This window comes from Protomyctophum parallelum (assembly GCF_964188405.1).
Source record: "Protomyctophum parallelum genome assembly, chromosome: 6".
NCBI classification, from domain to species: domain Eukaryota; kingdom Metazoa; phylum Chordata; class Actinopteri; order Myctophiformes; family Myctophidae; genus Protomyctophum; species Protomyctophum parallelum.
In genome coordinates this window covers 32,763,179-32,791,138 of record NC_139701.1, presented here as the reverse complement: position 1 = coordinate 32,791,138, position 27,960 = coordinate 32,763,179, and the positions used below count along the sequence as shown (strand labels likewise).

The 27,960-nt window shown below is 41.8% G+C and overlaps 1 protein-coding gene and 1 long non-coding RNA gene across 4 annotated transcripts; one reads left to right on the top strand and one right to left on the bottom strand.

Annotated features, from left to right (window-relative positions):
- Nucleotides 1-52: 52 nt before the first annotated feature.
- Nucleotides 53-5,772, bottom strand: pycr3 (pyrroline-5-carboxylate reductase 3). 3 transcript variants are annotated; one of them, XM_083766894.1, is made up of 7 exons: nucleotides 5,550-5,772; nucleotides 3,905-3,998; nucleotides 3,642-3,706; nucleotides 3,304-3,483; nucleotides 3,002-3,214; nucleotides 2,799-2,891; nucleotides 53-2,644 (listed from the first exon to the last, which is right to left on the bottom strand). In XM_083766894.1, the coding sequence occupies exons 1-7, from the start codon at nucleotides 5,565-5,567 to the stop codon at nucleotides 2,450-2,452; spliced, it is 858 nt and encodes a 285-aa protein (XP_083623020.1). In that variant the 5' UTR covers nucleotides 5,568-5,772; the 3' UTR covers nucleotides 53-2,449. The 3 variants fall into 3 exon arrangements, with proteins under 3 accessions (XP_083623020.1, XP_083623019.1, XP_083623021.1); XM_083766893.1 differs by lacking the exon at nucleotides 5,550-5,772 and adding an exon at nucleotides 4,683-5,316; XM_083766895.1 differs by lacking the exon at nucleotides 5,550-5,772 and adding an exon at nucleotides 4,583-4,633.
- Nucleotides 5,773-25,100: 19,328 nt separating this feature from the next.
- LOC310860111 lies at nucleotides 25,101-26,994 on the top strand. The gene is made up of 5 exons (XR_014569345.1): nucleotides 25,101-25,162; nucleotides 25,348-25,461; nucleotides 25,586-25,765; nucleotides 26,213-26,332; nucleotides 26,744-26,994. It is a non-coding gene; the product is annotated as an uncharacterized lncRNA (long non-coding RNA).
- Nucleotides 26,995-27,960: the final 966 nt, after the last annotated feature.

Here is a 27,960-nt window from a genome sequence, read left to right as displayed (position 1 = left end):
ATGAATTAACGAAATCTGTACACACATTTATTTGAAAAATATATATACATTGAGTTTAATGTAAACCACAAATGTTCCATATATGCTGAGTGAGCCAAAACTAGAGACAAATTACAAATAGTATGTAAACATTAAACCAAAACCACCAACATCTTTAACAACATTCATTCTCCATGGACTACTTTAATGTATTCTAATATTTGTTAACATAAAGATCACTGCAATGTATATTTAAATACATTTAGGCCTACATCAGCACGTTACAACTTTATTCATTACAACTCCATACATATTAATATTTAGATGTGATCCAACTTCCAAGTATTCTGAACTATCACACATTTAACAATCAAGTTTATTTTAATTGTTCATTTATATACTCTGCTGTTGGCATAACAGTTTACTACTATAATATAGAAAATCACAAAGTTAAAGATAAGACCAGTATTGTGTGAAAAAGTGAAGTTTTCAATTAGGCTCTGAACATATCCTTTAATCAAGTTTAAGACTTAAGTGGTCGTTGGGGGTGGGTGGGAACTATTTCAGCACTGCGTTGTTACTTGCAATAGTCACCTTCCGTAGACTTCCATTTTGGCCAGGCGTTTGGTGCCCTGGTCTGCAGCCCATACATTAAGCTGGGCACAAGTATATATGCTCCATCACTGAAGTTTGGACAGCTACTGTATGTGGGCACAATCCAGACAATTTCTTAAATGTAAGGCAAGCCTAATGTCATCTTCCCAGGCGCACCACTCTCCTGCATTAAGTGTGGCAATATAGCCCATCACATAACTTAAACATTTAAATTTCGTATCAAATCTGAATTGATTGAAAATTGTATTAACTCCTCTTGTAAAAGATTTCCAGATAAAAGTAACAAGTTAGTTATGGTTTCCTTGTAACAGACTTATTTTTTACCCAGCAAGCACAGTCAGGACCTGGACGAATTAGTGAGGCCAGATCAAGTCAAACCAATTAAGTCTAATCAGATCTGGCCCAGAATATCACCTGATTTCAACCAACATAAATTCTGCCCACTAAGATGGACGTCCCTGGATGAATCAGAGAGAGTCCGATGGAGGCCAGAGTAACTTAAGTCATATCATAACAAGTCAGATCTGACCCAGAATAAGCTGTATTATTTCAACTGGTGAAGACTTCCTGGAAATTACATAAAGATCATCCCCACAGGCTCGGCTCCAGGATGAAATGACTGAGGGGGCATTTGAAAATGGCGAGGGTGCACATAAAATTTTTATATAGTAAAACTATGCTGTATGTACATAAAAGTGAGGGTGCAGAATTTGGAACGGAGGGTGCTGGGCACCCTCTGGCACCCTCGTGGCGCCGGGCCTGCATCCCCATATGGGCTGTGATCTGGCCTAGTCCTGAACGTCACCGGAGTATGTCATCATAACATCATTTGGCTTGTTGGGTAGACTCTCAACTGAACTTGTGAATCTATACCGCCCCCATCTGGTGGAGTCAGGTTAGGAGATGTGTACTTCAGGCACTAGGGACTCCATTTTCGTCAGCGCTAAACCCCTTATCCCTAAACTTCTTTGCCTTTTACTATTTTGCAAAACATTTTTGTAGTTAAAATGGCCAGTCTACAGTCTACGTGTCAATGTAGATTGGCTAGTTGAACTATTCAAAAGTATTTTTTTAAATATATTTTTAGGGCAAATAAGTTTAGGGATATGGGGTTTAGCGGTGACAAAAATGGAGCCCTAGAAGTCCAGAGGTTTCAAACGTTGTAAACATTGTTATGTAGTTTAATACAGACAACAAATTACATTTGCAGGTGAGGGACAAATAGTTTAAAGCAAAATGACACTTTGGTAAGTTTGGGCTATGTAGCTAGTTTGCCATGATTTAACTCCAAATAGTTGAGAGGAATCTTTAATAGTTTCTTCAGCATTGACTGACAATGAAAAAAAGCACATAAATGTTTTTCACAATGCAATAGTATTAGTCAAAGAGGAGAAAACTTTGGAATATCAACTACTGAAGGTACTCACCAATATTTGGAATTATAACATGGGCAGGTAACTAATCCAAACCTGTACAAAAGTATCATTTAGCTTTATTCTGAGAATTAAGTGTCATTTTGAGTACCCTACATCTATCGCGATGAACGAATCGGTACAATAACATTTCCACCCATGGAGAGACATGCGGTTATCAGGTGCTGGTCGACAGATTTGAGAGAACAGTGTATGAGAGTGGTATCAATCAAAAAGTCAATGGATCAAATTCAAGTCATGTACACACAGAGCCTGCCACCATTATAAAACAATAATGGTGGCAGAAAGGCGGCTCTCTCTGGCATCAAGTGACATCTTTCCAAATGTATTGTGCTGGAACAATTCCCAATAGGCAATTGTTAAATGGACACATTGTGTTGAAATGTCGCATTGAAATAAGTGTAACCATGGTGGAGTGTCCATTACTTCCTTGCCGACTTGCGACCAAGCTCCCTGGCTCTTTCTGTGGCAGACTCCACGGCACTCATAGTTGCTGCCCTCACACCACCCTGCTCCAGGGTATGAAGCCCATAGATGGTAGTCCCTCCTGGTGTACACACCTCTGAACGAAGCTGAGCTGGGTGTTTCCCCGAGTCCCTTAATAAACGGCCAGCACCCTGCAACAAATAATAACACAGCATTTTAGGGTATATTGTTGTAGTTCTGAGGCTGACCAATGGGTCCATATTCCTGCCATCATAAACAATCATTTATTTGTGGCACAGAAAAACACGGATGTCGAAGCAAGTGCATACACATCTGAAAACTGACCAGTATAGTTTGTGAAGCAATGCTGTGAGCCAGCGTACTTGGCATGCCCATTTTAACAGCGCCTTCTGCCAGTGCCTCAGCAAACAGATATACCTGCATAGAGAATCAAACGCAGAGAAATCACAATTGAATAAATGGAGATTCAATTCATTTCCACGGTCATCAGTTGCATGTAAACCACTTAATACCCCCAGAACACTCACAAATGCAACACCACTGCCACTTAGCCCAGTGTGTACGTCAATCCAGGCCTCAGGCCCTTCTTCAACCAACCCACAGTGTTGCAACAATGAGCGAAGCAGAGCTCCATCCTCTGGCTTTGCATGGGTTCCCCTCGAAAATAAGAGAGCCCCTTCCTGAACCAAACATGGCAGGTTTGGCATCAGCCTGAGGATCACCGAATTCTGTGGCAAGAACTTGAAAATAATAAAAAGAGGGGAAGGTTAGTTTCTTGTCGGCTAGAGGGATGTGGTTTGTACTCCATTACTAGTCATCAGTCCCTCACCTCCTCTAATGTCGCCACGGTTACACCAGCTGCCACAGACACGATAATGTGTTTCCGAGTGACATGCAGTGAGATCTCGCTTAGAACCCCTGGGACCAGATGAGGTTTGACTGCCAAGAAGACCAGATCTGAACTGTCAACCAATTCTGTGTTCGAATGAGTGACAGAAATCCCCAAATCCTGATGGGTAAATAGGGGAAACATTATTTATGGCCTAATATTGGCTTTGATCACACCCATAATCTGATTATTCCCAATAATCTGTGAGATTACCGGTATGTGCATGCAGTCAATGAGGGCAGATTCAAACAGATTGCTGATGTACAGGAAGTATTTACCTGAAAGCGGTCAAAATTCCTGGGGGATGGGGCACTCACTTTCACATTTATGGGAAGCACATCTCCTACAACAGAAACACAGTAAAGTAAACGCACACATAGTCACGAACACACACACAGTCTCTCACACACACACACACACACACAGTCTCTCACACACACACACACACACACACACACACACACACACACACACACACACACACACACACACACACACACACACACACACACACACACACACACACACCTACCTAACTCACCAGACAAGATGCCCTTAGCTATTCCATAGGCCATGTTCCCAGCACCAATAAAACCAATCCTCAGCTGGGGTTCCATTTCTGGGTCTGTCTTGATCTGCAAGATGAAAAGTGTTAAGAGTTGACACATGATGTCATCAACAGCTTCTTATGTAAGGCGACACATCTATATTTTTTCATAATTGATTAAATTGATTAAAGGAGCACTTGACCAATTTTCAAACTTATCTTCATATATTGGTCCTCACTAATAATCCTGCCATTAAGATGGCAGAATTTCCTTCTACACTCTATCCGTCTCATTAGTCTATCTACAGTTCAGAAACCTACAGTTCAGGAAGAGCCTCGTCATCTCTTCCTGGAAAGTTAGCGTTCTGAAATAGAAGCCATCGTTCTTGCATTCTCATTTATAAAATACAATTCTGAAATCTGGTTTGAAATGACAAAACCTGCCTACCGATGTTGTCACTAGTAGACAGATTCTGAGCTATTCACAGCCCTCCTCCAAGACAGCAATAAAATAAATATGGTGCCATTTTATACCGAGCATGAGGACTAATTATATGAAAATAGGTTGAAAATGGGTGAAGTGGTCCTTTGACTGTTGCACCCCTAATCTTATGGCATGTAGATTTTGCTTTAATATCTGTAGAGGTGTCTTCTTGAGACTTAAGTACACACATTATGTCTGCAGACTGCATGGAAAGCCAGGAAAGGTGTTGAGGCAATATTTTAAACAAAACCGTGATTTGTGACATTAAATTAAAGTTGTCCTCCCTACAATCAAGTCCAGATTCAGACTGGAATTCTCTGGACAAGGCTGAGACCAGTGCAGGATGGATTCTTCTCCCTCCGAATCTTCTGTTACTTCATTTCTGTCATTGTGGACCACAGCGCCGACTAGAGGACGCCTGGATTCCATGATTGCAAACATAGTTTTCTCGTAACGCCACCAGCCATGTATGTTCGAGTGGGCTTTTTGGGACTGAGGTTGTCGCTTGTACTTGTAATATGCACTTTTGAGAACTTTCCAGCGAATTTTTAGTTGATCCACTGATCTGTGAAAGCCAGCCGCTGTCATCCTCCTATGTGCCACTTTGAAGAGGGTGTCGTTCCTAACTTTCCTTCCGTCGAGGCATTTCTTCATGTCTAGCTCCTTCAGAATCTCCAGAAACAGTTCTGTCTCCCCCACATCCCAGTTCTGCTTCTTTATACCAGTCTCGTCCATTGTTGTTGTGGCAGAATAGCCTGAGTTAGCCTAGCTGGCTATACAACTACACGTTACTTAATTACTATGTTTAAATGGCTACTGTCCTGTTTGTTTGCATGTCTGATACGTGCAGACTTTAAACTGCTTTATCGTCAGCTTTAACCAGCCAACTGATCGTGCAAACAGTGTGGTTTAAATAAAAATTTTTGACTCTATAAGCTCTGCTGCTACATCCAGCAGCTATAGAACGTAATCCATGGAAAGATTATAGAAATACAATGCTTATGCACGTGCTGTTTTCTGAATGGACGACCATAAAGTAACCCCGGACTAGTGCAGTTAAAAGTCAACACGTCGACACAGCAACGACATAGTGGACAACGCATTGGGTTGAAAACGGCCGTTTAAAACTATTTATATTAAGAATGGTTTGTTTACCTCGTCAATGACACTCATGTCTGTTCCACTTCCACTGGCGATCTGTCGGAAGTTTATTTAGCAGAGATGTGAATAATGAGAGTGCCGGCCGGCCGCCTTCCACTGTGTGTATGTGACTGTCAGACGCACGCCACCAGCGCATCATCCCCGTCCCACGGCACGAGCCGTCCGGGGCCGGGCGTTTTTTTGGTGTCTTTTTTTCGTCCGAATTTATCATCACTTCAACGCCAGGCAGGCGGGGCTTTCAGCACGCTCACTCGCGTCGGAGGTAGCCTCGGTCCCAGGCTTGCGTCGGAGACTCAGAGGCCGACACTGCAACCCCACCGTTCAAATTTTATATGAATCGAGCATACCCCGCGCCCACCTCCATAATGTCAGTCATTCCATTGGCTGACTGTACCCATGTGTCACATTAGGAAGGGTGGAGACTAGACTGAAGAGTTATACAGTAGTAGGGCACATGTATATAAGTATTGATTGATTGATTGATTGATTGATTGATTGATTGATTGATTGATTGATTGATTAACAGTATTTATTAACAGAATTAAGTACATTTCAAGCACAACTCAATACAAAAACTGTGAGTGGACGACATCATACATCATTACACTTGTTTACAAGAGGGTCCACCATGCAATTTCAATTCATCATACCATTTAGAGACGTACAAATATATACACTTCTATATAGCCAAAAACAGGAAATCATCATAAAGGAGGTAAAAAGGGGGAAAACATATAGGCTACAGTGAGGGGAAAAGGGGGTGGGTGGGGGATTCAGATTTTAAGGGGGCCAGTTTCGAATTGCAGCCGTCGATCCGTATAGGTGCCCTTTAAGAGCGCTTTTGAAGGCGTCAAGGGATTCACATGTCTTAATGACAGTTGGTAGGGCGTTCCACATTTTTGTGGCATAGGAGCAAAATAAATGTAGTCCCTTGTTTGTTCCGAATCTGGGTTGCACATGGTTTGTTGAACTCCCTCCCTCTCTCTGGTGTTGTGTGTGTGGACTTAATTGACATTAGACAGGTACATGGCTCTTGGTGGTGTATAGAATCTTGTGGACCAGACCCATTGCAAGATGCTGTACTCTGTCGTCAACCCTAAGCCATTCCAGCCTGTCAAAGTGGGCAGGGGTGAGGTGGGTTTGGGGAGTGAGGCCAAGTAGTAAACTGACCAGTTTGTTTTGGGATGGAGCTTTGTTTAAGGGCCTTTGAGGTGCTGTGGTAACAAGAGGTGCATGCATAGTCGAAGAAACCTTGTACGAGGGCTCCTGTTAGGGTCTTCAAGGTTTTTTTGTTGACCAGTGAGGAGATCCTGTATTGGAATCTTGTTCTTTGGTTGACTTGCCATTTTATCACTGGAAAGATTTGCCTCCAGGATGGAGGTGATTTTATCTTTTCGTTTTCGGGTATCATAAGTGATGGTATATAAAGGTTAGATATAAGCAATCATGTCATTTCTTCCTCACCTTCCATACTCAAGTGCTGAGAACACATATTTTAAGAGGAATGTCAGTTATCAAAAATATCCTAATGATGTGTAGGGCTTATACAGTATGTATTCTTGTATAATTTGTATTTAAGCTGCCCCAACATCCAGGTCAGGGTCAGACTCTCATTGCATTCTGAGGCTGCCGGACCACCTTTCCTTCTTCCGTCTTCTTCCATCCATTTCCCTTTTCCCTTTCTATTCTTTACTCTTATTTTCTCATTATTATATTACATACATAATTGTTGTCATATTATTGTTATCATTTGTAGCCTATTGAATAAATCTTCTAAAATGCATATAGACAAATCCTTGGAGCAGTGCTCTGTAGGCCAGGTGTACCTAATCAGCTAGTGTGCCCAGGGCACCCCTCTGTGGATTTGTATAGGCTATATTACAAAGTTATGTGGGAACGCCTACCGAGTGGCAAAAAACGACTTTCTGGCCTTGTCAGACCATCGAAACAGAAAAGGGTAGCACTGTTTGATGTTTAATGTGACACTGTGCATGTTGTTTGTGGTTTTTCACTGAAGTTGTGTTTTTTAATGTTTTACTGTAAAGCACTTTGGTACAACGTTGTTGTTTTAAAATGTGCTATATAAATAAAGGTGGTATGGTATGGTATGGTATGATCCGACACACAGGAAGAATACACCTCACCGTTCCCTGTGTCAATTTTCTTATTCCTCTTGTTAGTTTTCCCCCCACCAGTCTACGGAGATCTTCAGTAATGTTATTGTGGTATGAAAACAGCGAGTGTCTTGACTTGGCAGTAGGCCTACTGAAAACACCTGACAATATATTATTTCCCCATCCCTGTCAGAATTTTACTCCCCTTCCTTCACATTTCGGTGAATTGAGTACAAAGGACCCCAATGGAAACAAGCCAAAGGCTTTTTTGGGTTTTATATCCTCTTCGATGACCTTGTATTGAACTGTACTTTCCTGTGCTTTTTTGCAAATTAGTTTAAGTATTCATTCAATCAATAAACATCCATTCTCATGTTCCGCCAGAAGATGGCGCCAGATAATCACTAATATAGGCTACTGCATGTATTATGTGAAGTGTGAACTCTATTGTAAGTGTGGGTATAGTTTATGCACTCTGCAGTTTATTATTGTGTCGGGTACAACGTTTGGTAACCAAACCTGTAAGCCGTCAAGTGGGATTTGAAAAGCTCCAGACTCAGGGACTGTGCTGGGCTCTCTAGAGAGCTAGAATTGCAAAGAGTCAGCCTTATATTAGCTGTTTTGCGCCCTGGCTCCAGGTATTCCAGATTACTCTAATATGAGATAATGAGGCACCAGGGAGCCATAGCACCTTAGATGACATCACATGACCACACACCACAGTTTGACCCCTCACAAGCTATACTTAAGGCAGAATTAAACATATTATTTGATCAGATAAGGTGTGCAGGTACGAGGTACCTCACATTTCAGCAGTTGCCGCAGGTTCCCCATGGCCAGTTGATTTTCTTGTCTTTTTTCTTTTTCCTTTTTTTGCCAGGTGCTTTAAGCGCTTGGACTACATTTGCTACTACCTCTAGTAGCGACCGTAGTGGACACTTTTTCATGATTGGCTACCTCTTGCCTCTAGGCCAATGGGAGACTTACCCATGAATCCCATAGTCTGAACCACATAAAACTCTGAGTCTGAACGCTGCAATGAACGTGAAGCGAGCTGAGGCAGAGGCTGCAGCACACAAACTATTATACTGTAGATGTTCAAAAACGTGAGCTTTCTGCACATGGCAGTTATGACTGGGTCATTTTTTTTTTACGGTAGTCCGGTACCTTCGCATTCTCGTGAAGAGAGTGTGAAATGGCACCACCTATTTGCAAGTGTGAATACAGCAACGTAATGTTAGCCTACAATAGACCTGTTTCTTTTCTTCTTTGAACGATTCCTGTCTGTATGGCATGTAGAGGAAAACAGACATCAAGCTTGAGAACAAATATTTATACAACTTGATTGATGTACTGTACGCTAGCTGATATGCTCATCTGCGTAAGGGTGTCTTTCACAAAGTGATGATCTAACCACTCAGACACTGTACCTTTATAATGAATCATTCACTATATGCATTTCACTTTATGGTAGCTCTGATACATGATGCAGGTGCAGTGTCACCACTCACCAAGCTTACACATCACATTCTGTCAGCAACATTTGTTAATATATATCACAATCATTTGAGGCACTTTAACCATATTTTATACTTTGGCAGATCTACAAGCTCACAGTGAATTTCTATTATAAAGGGACTCGAATTAATAAAGAACTAACAATTTATGGAGTGTACCAGTATTGTAAGTGTGTCTAACCTACCCTAACCCTACCCCAAATTGAGAAGGGGGTCCGTAGCCAAATACATATCAATTTGACATGAAAAAGTTTGAGAACAACCAATCTATGCACACAAAATTGCAGGGGCTCTTCAGCTTCGTCTTCCTGTACTGCCGTTACCTGACGTTCTCAGAGACACACCAAACCATGAGATGGTGGAAAATGGCTGCAGAAGGATTGTTATTTCAACACACACACACACACACACACACACACACACACACACACACACTTGATTAACTCACGTCCTGAGGCTCAATGGACTTAACTTAATTACTTCGCATCCTCTAAATAAAAGCGTAAATTAATACTTTTTATAGTAACAAGTTACTTGAGTATGGCAAATTACCAAGATCTAATGTTAGATTTAAGGTTTGCTGCCCTTTAGAATTTTGTGAAAGATCACACAAAAATAATGCCTAAACTTACACTAACAGTGTCTAACCTTATGTATAACTAGATAAAGCCTACTGTATACCTAAACTTGAATAAATGTAATTACTTGTCTTAAACCTAAAGATAAGTAACTAAATATATCTAGCACTTGCAGATGCTGGTTTAAAAGAAGACATTTTGAGGCAAAACATAAAAAAGAAAGAACAGAGAAATAAAAATCACCTAGAATTATCTTACTGCACTGCACAACATACATTTGAACATAAATTAGATGGATGGTTTACCTTATACTGTATAATAATGTAATAATAATAATTTATTCTACAATACATGTTTCAACTATTCATTTCCAATGCCTTTGGCATAGATGTAATCTAGACCTTTGTATCTCTGTTACTGTTCGGAGTGTAGAATTAGTGCCCCAATATTGTCTGTAACTTCCATTTTAATACAATAAATACTCCTCAAATTTAAACTCTATTAGAGCTCATGGCCACGGTGAAATTCAACTGGACCATATATATTATGTTAGTATGACATTTACATTTACCTTTCCCTTGGCCCTTTTGGCATACTTTCTAGATTAGGTTCTCCAGTGGTCAGCCTAGGGTAAAATAATTAGAACTAAATAACATATGTCAGAAGGAATTTTGATTAATTGTTTGAAGTGTCATATCTTTGTGTGTGAAGGTGAGTTTGAACTATGATCTGGAATGCAAGTATGAGCACAACCGCATGTTTAGCCTACAAAGGCTACAATACATTTCTTTGTTTCTGTGCATGTGCATGAATGTGTCTGTATGGTATGTAGAGGAAAACAGACGTCAAACTTGGGAAAAAATAATATTTTTCAAAGGTACTGTATGACTAATGGGCTGTGTGCTATTTTCATCTGCGTAAGATACGAAGGGTGTGTTGGAACTTGGAATAACACAGATATCTTTAAGCCATGGCTCCGCAAGAGGCTATGATAGTGTCTCTGTGTTTCTTTTGGTGTTTGTGTGTGTTTCCGGAGGTAATTTCTCAAACCACTGGTCAAATCGTGGCAAACTTTGTATGCACAATGCCAGTAGGCCACATACTGTAGGGTTTATAGTACTTTTTAAATTGTTTTACTTTAATATTAATAGAAGTCAATGGAAGTCAATGGGCCTGTGATAGTTTCTGAATAAGTCATAGATACTGTAGGCTATGTGACGTCATAGATTACTGTCACAGGCTTGACACTGGGTGCGTTCGGAAATGCGCCCTGAATGCACTGGTGTGCTCTCGTGTCGTTCGTTCATTCAGTGCACTCGGTGCGTTGTCGTTCGAAAATCTAGTGCGCTGCGCACCGGGTGTGCCGAGTGCCCGCACTGAGCGACCCTACCCTGAAGCTGGGGTTGGCCGGTGTGATTCGTGTGAATGCGTCACAGCTGTGGTCGTTCGTAAATAAGGCACACTGAACGCACTCTGTGACGTCACCGCCCACCACACTCAACAAACTGACCACATTCCCAGTGCGCATTTCCGAACGCACCCTAATGTCCGAGATCCACATTGGAGCTAACAGAATGGTTCCAACCTGTTTCTTGATAAGTGCCCACTTGAAAATCTCGAAAGTGTTTGCAGCCAACCTTCTCCTTACGGCAACTCGCTCACTTTAGCTCGGTTTAGTTTCGGTGATGTCTCACGTGGCTCAAGTTCGCTTGAGACGGTGGGCCTCAGTCGCGGTCTAGTAGGCAGTTGTTGTATACAGTAGGTGAGAGCCGAGAGGCACTTCCACGTTGGCCACAGAAGCGGGCGTGGTTATAAGCACAACCCGTGTAAAATTTAGAATGTCAGGTCCAGCTCAGTGTCATGCAGCCACGCTCATCTCATCAAGCCCCTCATCTCATCAAAAAGGCCTTCCTCAGAAGATGGTTTACAGGCAGGGGGCAAGTGGTGATTATGTGGTTGCAGTCCTGTACTCACATGCTGGGCTTTCTGCCAGGTCTCACTTCTTCATGGATGTTTCTTTTTTTTTTTTTTTTTTTACGATATTTTTTTGCGGCTTACGCCTTTTATTGATTTTTTAAGGGACAGATAGTAGGCTGACAGGAAACGGGAGAGAGATGGGGGGATGACATGCGGTAAAGGCCGTGTCGGGTCCGGGAGTCGAACCCGCGGCACACCGCGACTGGATCACCAGTCCGGTGCCCAGACCGTTACGCTACGGCCTGGGCCCATGGATGTTTTAAAGGTTTTATGACATTCATTTTCATTTATTTTTATTTTAGATTTTATGACCTCAATTACACCCAAAAAACCTGAACTTTGAACATTCAGTGGATTTTCTGTGGTCTGAAGTTTTCTTTGGGGTTTGGAAGCCTTTTAAACTACAATGAAAACAGGCAACACAGTGAAAACAGTGACATCTGCTGGCAAATCCCATTGACATATATGGGATTTGCAGTGTCTTACATCACTTACTGCCGGCAAATCAGAGCACCTGTTTGAGCCAGAAAACCCCAGATCACAGAAAATCTACTGAATGTTAAAGTTCATGTTTTTTGGGTGCAATTGAGATTAGAAAACCTAAAAAAAATAAGAACAATTCCAAAACCTTTTTTTTAATGTCACAATCCCTTTAAAGCAGACGGTTCAGATCTTTCAGACAATACAGGATGGTGGAAGTGGTGGGTTGGCACCCTGGCACAGACACTGCCACAGCCGTGTACAGTTTGGCTGTATCACTGTGTGCTAACCAGTGTCCCACATGGAGAATCAATTTGGCACACTGGCAGAGCCTGATTGGTTGAGCCTCAATTGGCTGAGGCAGAGGCTGGAAATTGCACAGGTGAAAGGAGTTGGCCTCATTAGGCCCACTGGCAGAGCCTGGCCCAGGTGAAAGGAGTTGGCCTCATTAGGCCCACTGGCAGAGCCTGACCAGAGCCTTTTGTGGTGGTTCTGGAGAACCGTGGGTCCGATACCTGGCACTGCACTCCCTGTGGGGGTGTGGAACGCATGTGTCGAATGTGAAGTCAAACGGTTCGCGAGTTACGTGCATTACAACCGTACACACACGTACGCACATGGCGCATTTATAGTAGGATTAGCACATTTCGTTGCTTAGTTTTTATATAGGCCCTATTAGCCTTTATTGGGTTTTTTTAACATAATTTTTATCCCACGATTTTGCAACCAATTTTTTCACCCAGTGTCAATTATCTAATGTAATCCTGGGCGCTACACTTCCTCTGCCAACCTGGGGGGGCAGCGGACTGACCTCATGCTTCCTTCTATGCATGAGGAGTCCAAGCTGCTTCTTTTCACCTGACAGGGGGGAGTTTCCCCGGGCATATCATATCTGATATGAACATATCAAAACTTCCTTTAGGAAGCACAAATGTATGGAACACACAATATAGGCGCAACACACCTGTGTGCCCCAAATTTGTGCATCCCAAACATCAACTGTTCCCAAATGACATTTTCAGTCCAGCTTTTCCTCCTGGAAAAGTGGGGATATTTTACTTTATAACACACGTTTTCTGTCAGAACTTTCAAATGGATATGAAACTAGAGGACAATATCTCACTTCAAGTCTTCGGAATAATTACTGGGTGTGCAGTCACACACAGTGCTACAAGTTTAAATGCCGATGTGGTCAGTCTGCTAACCGTACATGGATAGGACCGATCTATGGCTGTGTATTTGGAATACATGAAATGTATGTAAGATCACAGACATTCTAGGGCTATTAACAATATTGGAACGGTGATTATTAGGAAAGCCAGACAACAATGCCAGACAATACTGTTGGCTGCTAGGAGCACCACAGAAAAACGTGAAACCAAGAGTCACTACAATTTTAATACACTTGTCCGGAGATTTATTACTTGAAGATTTATTACTTGTCCCGGACAAGCCTTAATGTCAAACCCTGCACTTGTAAAAGAGACTTCAGTCTCAATGCCACTCACTCACACAGACAGTCATTCCGAACAGAGACTCTCCACTTCACCAGGACTTTTCCTCCTTTCCACTGTCCAAGATTCCTACAGTCCTTCCAATGTGTGTGCGTAGATGCACATATGTCAGTTTCCTTGTACTTTCAGTTAGATGTTTACAGACAGGTGAAATTACGTTGTAGTTGTATTAGGAGGAAATGTTTGTGAGCCATGTTAATTATAGCCTCCATTAGCCAATGCTGTGTGCATTATCAGCCAATCCTGTGGGCATTTGAGTTCAGTTGGTAGTTGTTTGATCCAAACTGTGATTTATGTTTATGATTGTATGTTCATATTGAATGTTATTCCTGTCATTTATAATGTGATTGATATTAAGTGATATTATTATTTTCAGTTTTAGACCACACACACCCATGTGTTATGCCCATGTGCCTGTGTTACCACCAGTAAAGTACGCTGTGATTTCAAGTCCTGTGTCCGTGTTCTGATCGACACCCCATACTGGTGAAATTATCCAACCCACCCACCATGCTCCACTACAGCCCCCTCACCCTCTTGTGTTGCTTAATTAAAAAAAATACTCTGTTACAAGTAAAAGGCCTGCATTCAAAATGTTACTTAAAGTATTGGCATCAAAATACTTTCAGTACCAAAGTAAAAGCCTACTGCAGTAAGCATCGCACTATTTTACATTTATTTACCCAGGGGAGGTTGGTTGAGCAGCCTTGCTCCACATTCACGCAGACACACACATTTTTCTTTTTTTTTATATATTTTATTTATCCCACGATTTTGTAACCCATTTTTCACCCCTGTGTCAATCATCTAATGTGATCCTGGGCTCTACACACCCTCCACCAACCTAGTCCCCATATATGGGGGACAAGGGGAGAGCAACAGACTTGAACTCATGCTTCCTTCATGCCTGAGTGCTCCTTTACACCTGACAGGGGGGAGTTTCCCTGGTTGGACGTAGCGCGTGGAAGGAACACGTTATTCCAACCAGTTCCTTGAATCCTTTCCCCTCCATCAGGCGCCCCGGCTGGCCAGGGGGAGGCAGTTTAGTGACCAGTATTACTGCATGTTTTTTGTGAGGGTACCTACCCTAGGGGACACGGGGAGAACATGCAAACTCCACACAGAAAGGACACACACATACACACACACATTGAAAACGGGGTACTGGCGTACTGCATGCCCACTACAACCAGTCTTAAGGTCAATACATTTCCGATGTTGGAAAGAACTTCCGTTTCGGACAGGCTTTCCAAACTAGTTCGGGCAGTCAGTAGCCTACTATAGTACATGTGGGTGTGCAGAAGAGTCCTGAAAAATCATCGCCTCCCTTTCCGATTTATTCTGTATGTCAGAAGGAGCATGTATAGAGCACCGAAGTCCTGACGTCACTGTCAGTAGAGGGCGTCAATCCACAGGTTCGTGTACTTTTAATTTGCATTGTAATCTCCATAGGGGGATTTTAGATCGCCTCATATAAGAACTGTGTTTGAAAAATAAACCGATCACCCCGTCCTTTTCACTCATGGATATGAAGCATCGATTGAAGGTGGAAATGTACAAATATACCCAAAGAGTAACAAAATAAGCGTTAGAAACGAGTCAAATAACCCAGAGACTACATTTCCGGGTAGGCGGGTGGCTCCATCTGCCCGTCGCACAACAGAAACTGAATGTTAATTACATTTATTTTTATTTTATTTATATTTAATGTTTCGTGGTTAGTACGAGTCGAGTCACCACCAGCTGAGCTTACGTCAACGAGGAATCTCAGGAACGCAATGTGTTGACAGCTGGGCGTGACGTATATTAGCAGCGACATTGCCTTCATATGTATAGTTTCAAGGCTTTTGCGGCCACATTCATTCCATTTTCTTTTTCATTAACGACGCACAGCCACTCCCCTGACAGAAAGGCCGGGGTGGTCGGTTTATTTTTCAAACACAGTTCTTATATGAAGCGACCTAAAATCGCCATATGGAGATTAAAATGCAAATAAAAAAATACATGAACCTGTGTATTGGCGCCCTCTACTGAAAGTGACGTCAGACTTCGGTGCTCTATTGCGCTTTCTAAGGTTCTACTACACCACTGTAGCAGTTTGGGGGTTTCGTGCCTTGCTCAAGGCGGTGTTGGGGGAGGGGTAAGTGGTGGTCTGGCTGACTTCCCCAGCCAGACCTTTCCTGCCGGTCCGGGTATCGAACCGGGAACCTCTCGGTCACAAACGTGCTCCTCTAACTAAAGTAAAATATTAAGTAAAAAGTAAAAAGTAAAATATTATTCTCTGAAATGTATAAGGGAGTGGAGTAAAAATGTACTCAATAAAGCAAAAAGTACCTAAGACCTGTACTGTACATCACTTGAGTAATGTACTTACTTCCCACCACTGTGATAACCAGAAAAACAAGTTAATACTATAATCAAAAAAGGCAAAGCTGGATGTGTATTACTGTACCATTTCACAAATCAAGAACCACACCTTTAAGAAAGGTGCGGTTAAGGATGTTTATTGAATGAATAAGAATGGGCGAGGGGAAGGGGTGTAGGTTCCGGGAGTCTTTGGCGAGGAGGTCGTTTGCATCGTTGGCATGTCTTCGTGGACTGTGATCCCCAGCAGGAACCTGATATTGCTCACCAGAGTTTGAAACACCCGGAAGAGCGATCTACTTCCGCATTTTTCTTGATTTGAGCACCAAATGTTGGTAACCAAATGCGGACAACTTGAGCACGTAGCAGGCACACCATGGTTTAAGGCAGTAGAAGCGTGCACAGTGGCGTTTTAAATCCCATATTTGACCACCAGGCGACGACAGCTTCTGGGGGGCTTGGGTGTAGGGTGGAGCAAAGGTGTGGCTCTCCGCCTCCTGAACATCTGTTGTCCCAACTGTCCCATATAATTGTCCGCTTGCTCTGCTTCCAGACCTGTTACTAATAGGAATCCATTATGCAGTTCATCCTGACTCTCTTTCTGACCTTCGCTCTTTTCTTCTCAGGTACAGTAATACAAGTTTCTCTGGTTATTAATTTGTAATATTCATGTCACATTCATCTAAATGTTATGCAAAATCTTGTTTTGAGTTAAATGTATGTTTTAAAAAACACTACCTTTTGTTTAACCAAAAATGCATTTTCTAAATCTTTGTTTCATAACTACTTTTGGTTATTTCCATTGCAGTTGAATGTGCAAAAACATGCTTATCCTGTAGAGATAGAGAATGTGATGAGGACATAAAAATCCTCACTTGTCCATTTCCCGATGCGGTGTGTGTATCTGCCACAGTGATAAGTACGTACATACGTGAAACAGAAATACTCATATTTTGTGGAAACTATTGTGGGATACTAAACAACACCAATAACGTTGTGTCATGTATTGGTCACCATAATAGTGTCACAATTCTTCATCCATTTGTATTTTGTTCCCAAATAGTGTTCAACCACACCGAAGCCCCCAATAGAAATTTCCCTCTAAGAACTTGTACACAGGCCTGCCCAGCCAATCTGGGCGTTCAGGATGAGGCCTCATGGAACTTGCGTTATATGCGAGTGTCTACATCTTTTGAATGCTGTGACGAAGACAACTGCAACAACCATGCTCTACCTTTTCCAGGTAGGAGCTCAGCTGGATAAACAATGTCCAATCACCTGGTCTTCTTTTTGTTGTTTTGTGTATAGAACACACTTGCTTTTGAGTTTTCATATTAGATCAATGAGAGAGAGAGAGAGAGAGAGAGAGAGAGAGAGAGACTTTAACTGTATATGATTTCCTTTAAAAAATATATATATATATATATATATTATAGAAGTGTATATGTACGTCTTTAAATGTTCTGATTAATTGAAAATGGAGGACCCTGATGTAAACAAGTCTTTTGTTGGTTATATCCTCACGGTAGCAGTTTTTGTATTGGCCTGTACTTTCTCTTGAACTGTACCCATTCTACAAACTATAAATACAATTTTCAATCAATCAGAGAGAGAGAGAGAGAGAGAGAGAGAGAGAGAGAGAGAGAGAGAGAGAGAGAGAGAGAGAGAGAGAACACACAAATTAAATATTGTTTGATTCTGAAAACATCTAGAGTAGGCCTATTTACAATAAAATCACACCCGTGTGCAGCTGCTCCTAAATTAAATTTAGTTTAGCTCATTATCGGACCTTCACCTTTTGGTTACAATCTGCAGAAAAGGGTAAGCAGCGGTAAATGGTAAATGGTGCATTTATATAGCGCATTTATCCAAGGCGCTTTACAGAGATTGTGCATTACATTCACCCATTCACACACACATTCATACACCGATGGCAGCGGAAACCATGGAAGGCACCAACTAGCACATCGGGAGCAATTAGGGGTTCAGTGTCTTGCTCAAGGACACTTTGACAGTAACTCTGGGGGAGCCCGGGTTCGAACTGGCAACCTTACGGTTTCCATCCAGGCACTCTACCCCTGAGCCACCGCCGCCCCCGCCCAAATATAGTATTGTGGAAACCATTGGCCATTGGGAGGGCTTGGATTTCTCATCTCGGAGCTACAGAATGAGAGTAGGGACTGAGGGAACGTATCGGGGCTAATTCAAATCCAGACAACACCAGTTAATGCATAGAAATAGGTAAACCAAGAATCACCAGTCTAACGGTAAAATATCCACACACACACACACACACAAAAGATCAATAATCTGTACATTAGGGGGCACGGTGGCACAGTCGGTATAGTGCTGTCGCCTCACAGCTAGAAGGTCCTGGGTTCGATTCCCTCTGGGGACGCTGTGGGTGCTGGCGGCATGCTCTCTCCTCCGTGTCATCAGTGCCCATACCTGCGGCGGGGTTGGCGAAAGAGCCTTTCTGTGTGGAGTTTGCATGTTCTCCCCCCGTCAGGTGAGAAGAAGCAGCTTGGACTCCTCATGCATAGAAGGAAGCATGAGGTCAGTCCGCTGCCAAGATATACAGAATGCATAGCCTAGCCTAGAAGTTTAAATGACTGATTAGCTGCCTTCAACAGGTCTAACAATACCAAATGCATTATACACAAACTTTCCTTTATTACATTATGAGTTTTATTACTTCTGAATTTCCGTTACCTTTTTTAGTTACTACATTATCTATTCTTTTTATGAGTTGCTAAAATATGATTAATATAAATTGCGAACAAATGTGAGGTTCTCGTCTGCATTGCAGAGCCCGATGCCAGACCCAATGGACTAATGTGTCGTTCCTGCAGCAACCCAAGAGAGGATCCTTTTTGTACGAACTTGGCTGTATGTCAGGGAGTGGAAGATCGATGCTTTTTTCAAACTAGTGAGTTATTTTTATCTAGATATAGTCTACTAACCCCTCAAACACCACCACATCCATGCGCACGCACGCACACAAGCACGCACGCACGCACGCATGCACTTTCACAAAAAATGAACTACTGTATAAGGTTCCTATTCTTCGAACATTTGGTAAAAATAGCAGATCTACAAGCTCACAACGTGTCGACAGGCCTGACTGGCCACTTAACGTACCAGATAAGTCCGGTGGGCCAGACTTATCTAAATTAGTTGTATGTTTCAGTGTCGTTGTCTGTTGGTTGTCTATCATTTATGTTGTTCTGTAAAAGTGCAAGCTTATGTATTTCAAGTAGCATATTTGTATGTGCCTCGACCCGAAAAGTCGGTAGAGTATCTGTGCACTGGTTGTGTTGGGCCAATCTGGACCAAATTCCGCGAAAATGTCAGGGCCGAATTTTTGTCTCCGCCCTGCGTGTCGACACATTGTGAGGTTGTATATTGTCTATTTTTGGCAAAGAGATGTGGTGTAGATGGAAAAAAGGAGTGAGTCCTGGAATAAGCCCAAAGTATATTGGGTTTAAGTGGTTAAAAGAATGTAATCACCTTCAATTCAATACTAGATTCCACTGTTGTAAAACAGACTACAGGTGTCTCAGAAGCTAAAACCGGTCACTTTTTTCCTCTCCAAAACCTACAGCGGTTGTCGTCACTAAAACTGTATTCCAGCGAGGCTGTGTTTCAAGCAACCTGTGCGTCGACTTCTCCTCCTTCTTTGCCAACCTATCTGAAGGAACTAATGGCCATATGGGATGCAGGCCCTTTGTTCCGTTTGGGGGTCCAGCAGGCCAGGAGGTCATGCGCCCTCCAAACGTTGCAAGAGTTGCAGTTTCAGTTTCCTTGAGCAAAGCTGTGTCTTTCAGTCTCAGTGTGAGCTCTGTTCTGCTGAGTCTTATCGCCTTGGCTGTCATTCACTAACAGCGGTGGATCACGCACGCACGCACGCACGCACGCACGCACGCACGCACAGTGGTGGAAAGTAACGAAGTACATACTTAAGTATACTTAAGTAGTAAGTATGTTACTTAAGTAGTAACATACTTAAGTACTGTACTTAAGTACATTTTTGAGATAGTTGTACTTTACTTTACTCCGCTACAATTATTTAAAAACTTTAGTTACTAGTTACTTTGGATATTTTATTTTACTTTGGATATTGTAATTTTGATTAGAAAACATACACTTCAACCCTTTCGGCCATTTGAAAATAGCAGATCTACTGGCTAGTACATTTTGAATACGGGACTTCTAGTTGTAACGGAGTACATCTATATTGCAGTATTGATACTTCTACTTAAGTACAACATTTGAGTACTATTTCCACCACTGCGCACGCACACACTATCTATGTTGCTCTGGGAATTCTTTATTTTGATTAAAATATTATTTGACATTATAATGCATGTATAAATATATCAGAATCAACTGTATTGTCACATCACATGATTAAAAGTATGAGTGACCTACAGTCAAATCAATATAAACATCCAGTAAACATAAGGTTTGATTAAAAATCAGCAACGGATAGATCATGGCACCACAGAAGGTAGAAATGCTAGGTGAAAACGTATCCATCATATAAAAACGCAGCAGGTAGGCCTATATAAAATCACAGTTGCATGTATATGGTTGGTCAAAGTGACATTGTTGAAGAAATTACAAACAGATCAGTTATGAGATTTCATGTGCATGGTAAAAGTGGCATGGTTAAAGCAACATAATATCTTGTGTCACCATTTCTTGTGCATTACTGTAACAAATTATAGTATTATTGCTGTGTAGAATGTGAAATGTGAAATGTCTTAACTCCCATGACCATATCAGTGATAAAGCTGAGGAAAACAAAAACAATCCTCGGGAGCTCTGGAAACTAATAAACAACCAGCTAGGCTGCGGTCAGAAACTAAAAACCAGGTTTACAAACATAAACATCAAATCGAATGACACCCTCATCACTGACAAACTTGATGTAGCCAACTACTTAAACATCTTCTTTACAAACATTGCAACAACTCTGGTTACAAACTTCCCAGGTTCCATCCTGGAGGCAAGTACGTACAATAATGCTTCAAGTTTACACATGTATCTAAATAAACGGCATAAAGAATATTAGTTTGCCTCTTCTACAAAAATAAAGGTTACTGTCGTGCGTGCCAAGCTGTCATTCTCTTGTATTTTATCGTACTTGTATTATTTATTTATTTCCCACCAAGGAGGAAACTCTGGTAAGGCCAGCAGTCAGTCTATGGTGTCGGTAGGCCAATCAGAGGCAGGCGGTGCGTTACCATGTGCATGATCGGACGTAGAATATATATACGCGTTGGTGATAGACCCCAGATGGAGCAGGGGGAGGTACCCATTTACATGAGTTGGAGGTACAAATGGCAGACCTACCTAAGTTCCTGGGTGTCCAGTCTGTCCACTTGAATAAAAAACAGAGACTGGAAGGTCAACACAGAGGCAAGTCATTAAATGTGTAGCAGGCTTCTGAGGATGTTCTATTAGTTTGTGGTAAAGAAGGCCAGCTTTGTTGTTGGCCTAGAGCTGGATGGAGGAGGGGAGCATAGCCGAGACTATGTTTTGCACCCTATCAGTCCGCTGGTGTGTCCATGTGTCCGTCCATTAGTCTGCGAGCAGCTCATCTCCGGCACCGTTGGCCCATAGGGGCTATATCTTGCACCACCCCTTAAACTTTTTGCCATTTTTTACTATTTAAAAAAAACCTTTTAAAATAGTTCAAATAGCCGATCTACAAGCTCACATGTAGATCGGCTAGTTGAACAATTTTTAAATGTTTTTCAAAATAGTAAAAAATGGCAAATACGTTTAGGGATAAAGGATAAGGGTGGCGCAAGATGGAGCCCGTTATCTGCTCTGTGCTGTTGGCCACACTGGACCCATGGCAATTTGCATACCGTCAGTAGACTGCAAATGCTTCTGTCATACAGTCTGGAGCAATGAAGCTCTATATCATGAGTAAGCGATAAAGCGGATGTGACGCATTGGCTATATACACTCTGCTCTCACTCACCTAGACAAGGGATATCCCTCTGGACCGGGGGAGATATTACACTTTTGAGGCCATCAGGCAGGCTCTGAGCCACTCTGCTACACTGGCAGATGCAAAAGATTCAAAGTTAGCTTTGCATCATTGTAGTTTCAACATCACCTACAATGTAGGTGATGTTGAAACTTTCTCAACTTTTTGGTAGCTTTGAAGCTGTTTGCAGCAGCTACAAACGTCAGATGTGTCTTTGTATCTTCATGCCGCTGGCTTCCATTGAAAATGAATGGTAGACTGTCTCTTTGTATCTGCCCGAATACCAAACGAGTCGCATCTTTACCAACTCGCCCCGAGCGTACAGCCGGCGGAACAGCGCGGCCTGGTATTCCTAAAGTAACTTAAGTAAATTATGCGTAAAACGGTTAAACCTAACCTTATTCCTAACGGGTGTAGGTAAACATGTTTAATCCCCTCAAAGGTAATCACACTTTAAGCATTTGACCTACAGTAACCTCAGAGGTGATTAAGCCAGACTAAATCTAAATATAAGATTTAGTAACTTTTAGTAATTCTAGTAAGACTAAAACATAATTGCCCAGACTCTTCTTCAACAAAGATGGTGAAAGCAAACATTCTTTGTTCTGTATTTATACATACGATTGTATGGTACAAAACACTCTAGTCCTTAAACCAGAAGCTTAACCTCAGTAAAACTATGCCTAAACCTAACCCTATTCCTAAACTTAACCCCAGTAAAATGGTAAATGGTGCATTTATATAGCGCCTTTATCCAAGGCGCTTTACAGAGATTGTGCATTACATTCACACACACATTCATACACCGATGACAGCGGAAACCATGCAAGGCACCAACTAGCACATCGGGAGCAATTAGGGGTTCAGTGTTCAGTGTCTGTAAAAACAGTGTCTGTAGTGTAAAATGTCAGTGTCAGTAAAACTATGCCTGACCCTATACTTATTTCTAACCTTATTCTCAGTAAAACAAAATAAAGAAGACTGAACGGGGGGTGGCTCCCGTTCATAGACTGTAACGGTAGCCACGCCCCTCAGAACATACGCAACTTTATGGTAATCTTTTTAATAAATGGGACCATAATTTTCCAAAAAGAATATTATGACATGAGAAATGAGACTTTAAACTAGTGACTGGAAGCAGAAAGTATTCATGACCATGTTTATTAAGGTAATACAGTCTAGGTGAAGTTGGGCCCAAATACATGGGCCTCTATGGAGCTATGGGGTTTTTTTGGGCCCAATGACAGCGCCACAACAGGCCATTATATGAACTTTCAGGAAGTCCCGATTTCCTTAGAGGCTTCACGAAATATCTGTCTGACTGCCCCCCTGGTGTGAACGCAGCATAACGTCATTAAGTATGTGGATGATACTGCAGTGATGGGCCTTATCGAAAACGAAGACGAGGCGGACTACAGAGCTGAGGTTGGCACACTGACACAGGTGTCAGGAAAACAACCTCTCAACGTCAGCAAAAGCAAAGAGCTGATTGTGGACTTTAGGAAGCTGGAGAGAGAGCACGCACCTATCTAAATCGACGGCGTTGCAGTGCAACAGGTCTGTGACTATAAATAACTTTAAAGAATTTACATCTCAAAGAACCTCAAGTGGGCCAGTGGGCCACACACACCGCACAAGTGGTGAAAAGGGTCCAACAATGACTCAACTGCCTCCGGTGCCTGAAGAAGTTCAGAGTGAGCCACCTCAGACTGATTTGTGTTAATTTAAAAGGTCTCTCTGCACACACAGCCTACATGTATTTTATTTTGCTATGCACTTTAGATACACCCTTAACTTATTATATATATATACATATCATGCACTTTGTGTCTCCCCTCCCCTTCTCCTCTTTCTCTTTATGCTCTTCAATCAAGGATTTCACTATTACCTTCATTTCTTTGACTATGCATGCACCTCTTGGTATACCACAGCACCTCAAAGGCCCTTAAAACAAGGCTCCAGACCTCCCAAAACAAACTGGTCAGGCTCCTACTTGGTCTCACCCCCCGAACCCACCTCACCCCTGCCCACTTTGACAGGCTGGGATGTCTTAGGGTCGACGACAGAGTACAGCATCTTGCAATGGTTCTGGTCCACAAGATTCGATACACCACCAAGATACCCATGTACCTGTCTAAATACTTCCTTAATGTAAACAAAGTCCACACCCACAACACCAGAGGGAGTGCAACAAACCATGTACAACCCAGATTCGGCACAAACAAGGGACTAAATTATTTTCGCTCCTATGCCACCAAAATGTGGAACGCCCTACCAACTGTCATTAAGACATGTGAATCCCTTGACTCCTTCAAAACCGCTCTCAAAGGGCACCTACGGACGGCTGCAATTCGAAACTGGCTCCCGTCAAATCTGAATCCCCCCCACCCCCCTTTCCCCTCACTGTATTATGTTTCTTTTCCCTTTGTGCTTCCTTTATGATGAATTCCTGTTGTTTTAATAACGCCATTGACAATGAAGGGAAAATGTACGTCATATTGTCCCTCATTACGTCATATTGTCTCTTTTAAATGTATTTTCTTTGCTGAGGCTGACAGGAAATGGGGGAGAGAGATAGGGGAGTGACATACAGTAAAGGCCGTCGGGATCGGGAGTCGAACCTGCTCGGGCTACCGGCCAAGGTGCCTGGACTGCTGAGCCACAGCCCAGGCCCATATTGTCTCTTTATTGTTAATGGCATTTAATGTTTGTGTTGGCACCGTTTGTTTTATATCACCATTACATCACCTAATCAACATGAATTAGACTTTAATATATTAGCGCCCTTCACTTCACACAGGTGTGATTTTTTTATACTCAATAAAGCAAAAGTACCTGGACATTGTACAGCACTGAGTAAATGTACTTAGTTACTTTCCACCACTGTGTGATAACAAACCAGAAAAACAAGGTAATGCCAATCAAAAAAGGCAAAGCTGGGCGTGTTTTGCTCTACCATATAATTGTCCGCTTGCTCTGCTTCCAGACCTGTCACTAATAAGAATCCATTATGCAGTTCATCCTGACTCTCTTTCTGACCTTGGCCCTTTTCTATTCAGGTACAGTAAAATAAGTTGCTCTGGTTTACATATATTTAAAGGTTTCATTTAGACATAATGGAAATATTATACTAAATCTGTTTTTTGAGTAAAATCTTTTTAAAATCATTACATTTTGTTTAACCAAAAATGCATTGACTCAATTCTTTATGTTTCATAACTACTTTTGGTTATTTCCATTGCAGTTAAATGTGCAACAACATGCTTATCCTGTAAAGATAGAGATTGCGAAAATGGGAACGTATCAATTCTCACTTGTCCTTTTAAAAATGCGGCGTGTGTATCTGCCACTGTGACAGGTACGTACGTACGTTTGTTTTGAAACAAAAACACTCAAACCTTGGGGATACTAACCAACACCAATAACTTTGTGTCATGTATTGGTCACAATTCTTCATCCATTTGTATTTTGTTTCCTTCTAGTCTTCAACCAGACCGAATTCCCCAATTTAAGTTTTGATATAAGAACTTGTACACTTGAATGCCCAGACAATCTGGGCACTCAGCATGAGGTCTCATGGAACTTGCGGTATGCGCGAGTGTCTGCAACCTTTGAATGCTGTACAGAAGACAACTGCAACAATCAGTTTTTGCCTCTTCCAGGTACATAGGAGCTCAACTGGATAAACAATGTCCAATCACCTGGTGTTGTTTTAGTTGTTTTGTGTTTATGGAACACACATGCTTTTAGACAGAGAGACAGAGAGAGAGAGAGAGAGAGAGAGGGAGAGAGAGAGAGAGAGAGAGAGAGAGAGAGAGAGAGAGGGAGTGGGGAAGGGGGAGAGGGAGAGAGCGAGAGAGAGAGAGAGAGAGAGAAAATATTTGATTTAAATTTACAGAAGATTGAGGTGGTTTTGGGAAAAGTTAGGAAATGTAACAGCTTTTTTGTAATAAATGAACAAAATGTGAAAACGTATTAGTCTTGAAATTGACATATGTAGAATAATATTTGTTATTACATTATCTACCCTTTTTATGAGTAGCTATACAAGATTATTAATAGAAATTGTCAAATTGAGAACTAATGTGAGGTTCTTGTTTGCATTGCAGAGCCTAATACTGACCCCAATGGACTAATGTGTCGATCCTGCTCTAACAATTTTGATGATTTTTCTTGTACAAACATGATGCCATGTCAGGGAGTGGAAGATCGATGCTTTTTTCAAACTAGTGAGTTATTTTATAGTCTACTAACCCCTCAAACACCACACCTCCATCACACACGCATGCACGCACGCATGCACGAGCGCACACAAACACACACGCACGCACGCACGCACACACACACACACACACACGCACGCACGCACGCACTCATGCATAACATTCACAAAGAATTGACCACAAGAACCCATAACGTTCCTATTCTAGGGCGAACATTTGGAAAGACTAGCCAATCTACAAGCTCACAACATGGTGACACATTGTGAGCTTGTAGATTGGCTATTTTAACCAAGTCCAAAGAAATAAGTCCAAAGTATAATCAATTCAATACTACTATACTGGATGATTCCACTGTAATACATGTAGACTTAGACTATAGGTGTCTCAGAGGCTAAACCCGGTCAAATGTATTTTCAGCTGTCGCTGAAACTGTATTCCAGCGAGGCTGTGTGTCAACCAACCTGTGCGTCAACTTCGCCTCCTTCTTTGCCAACATATCTGAAGGAACTAATGGAATGTTGGAATGTGAGCCTTTCAGTCCGTTTGGAAATAGACTTATAACTACTATAAGCAAAGCTGTGTCTTCCAGTCTCAGTGTGAGCTCTTTGCTATTGAGTCTCATCGCTTTCGCTGTCATTCACTAATAGTGGTGGCTCACATGCACACACTCACACACATACTCTCTCTCTCTCTCTCTCTCTCTCTCTCTCTCTCTCTCTCTCTCTCTCTCTCTCTCTCTCTCTCTCTCGCACGCACGCACGCACGCACGCACGCACACACACACACACACACACACACACACACACACACACACACACACACACACACACACACACACACACACACACACACACACACTTGCTCTGAGGATTATTTATTCTGCTGATGTTTATAATATGTTTGACATTATTATGCATTTATAAATGTATGAGAATCAGAATAAACTGTATATTGTCACATCACACAATTAGAAGTACGAGTGAATTGTTTTTTTTGTTATTTTCAAACTCAACATTGCAGTTACAGGAAGAGTTAGAAGAGAGAAAGTGAAAATAGAGAAGGCAAACAGAATAGAAATAACAGTAAGGTACAGTCAAATCAATATACAAAGTCCAGTAAACATAAGGTGCATAATCAAAATCAACAATGGATAGACGGCACCACATAGAAGATAGAAAAGCTTGAAAACATATCCATATAAAAAAGCAGCTGGTATATAAAATCACAGTAGCATGTGATTGGTCAAAGTGGCATTGTTGAAGAAATGACAAACAGAGCATTAGTTATGAGATGACGGTTTCATGTGCATGGTTAAAGCAATATAAAGCAGCAGGAAATGTATATAATGTATATAGTATATAAATAAATTGTAGTAGGCCTATTATTGCTGCAGCAGAGAGAGCAGACATAGGCATGTACAGTATATTATATTATCTCTCTATAAAAGCACTGGAAAATGTCTGTCTGTCTGAAGCCTATACACTTACTTAGCACAGAGCAAGACTGCTGCTCTTTTAGGGCCCCCGACAAAAACGCCACGGCGCACGGGCAGCCTCAAGGAACCTAGCGCCGCACAGCCCTCTCCTCCAGCCTTTCTGCTATGCATTAATAAAAAAGTATGTAGGCGTGGAAAA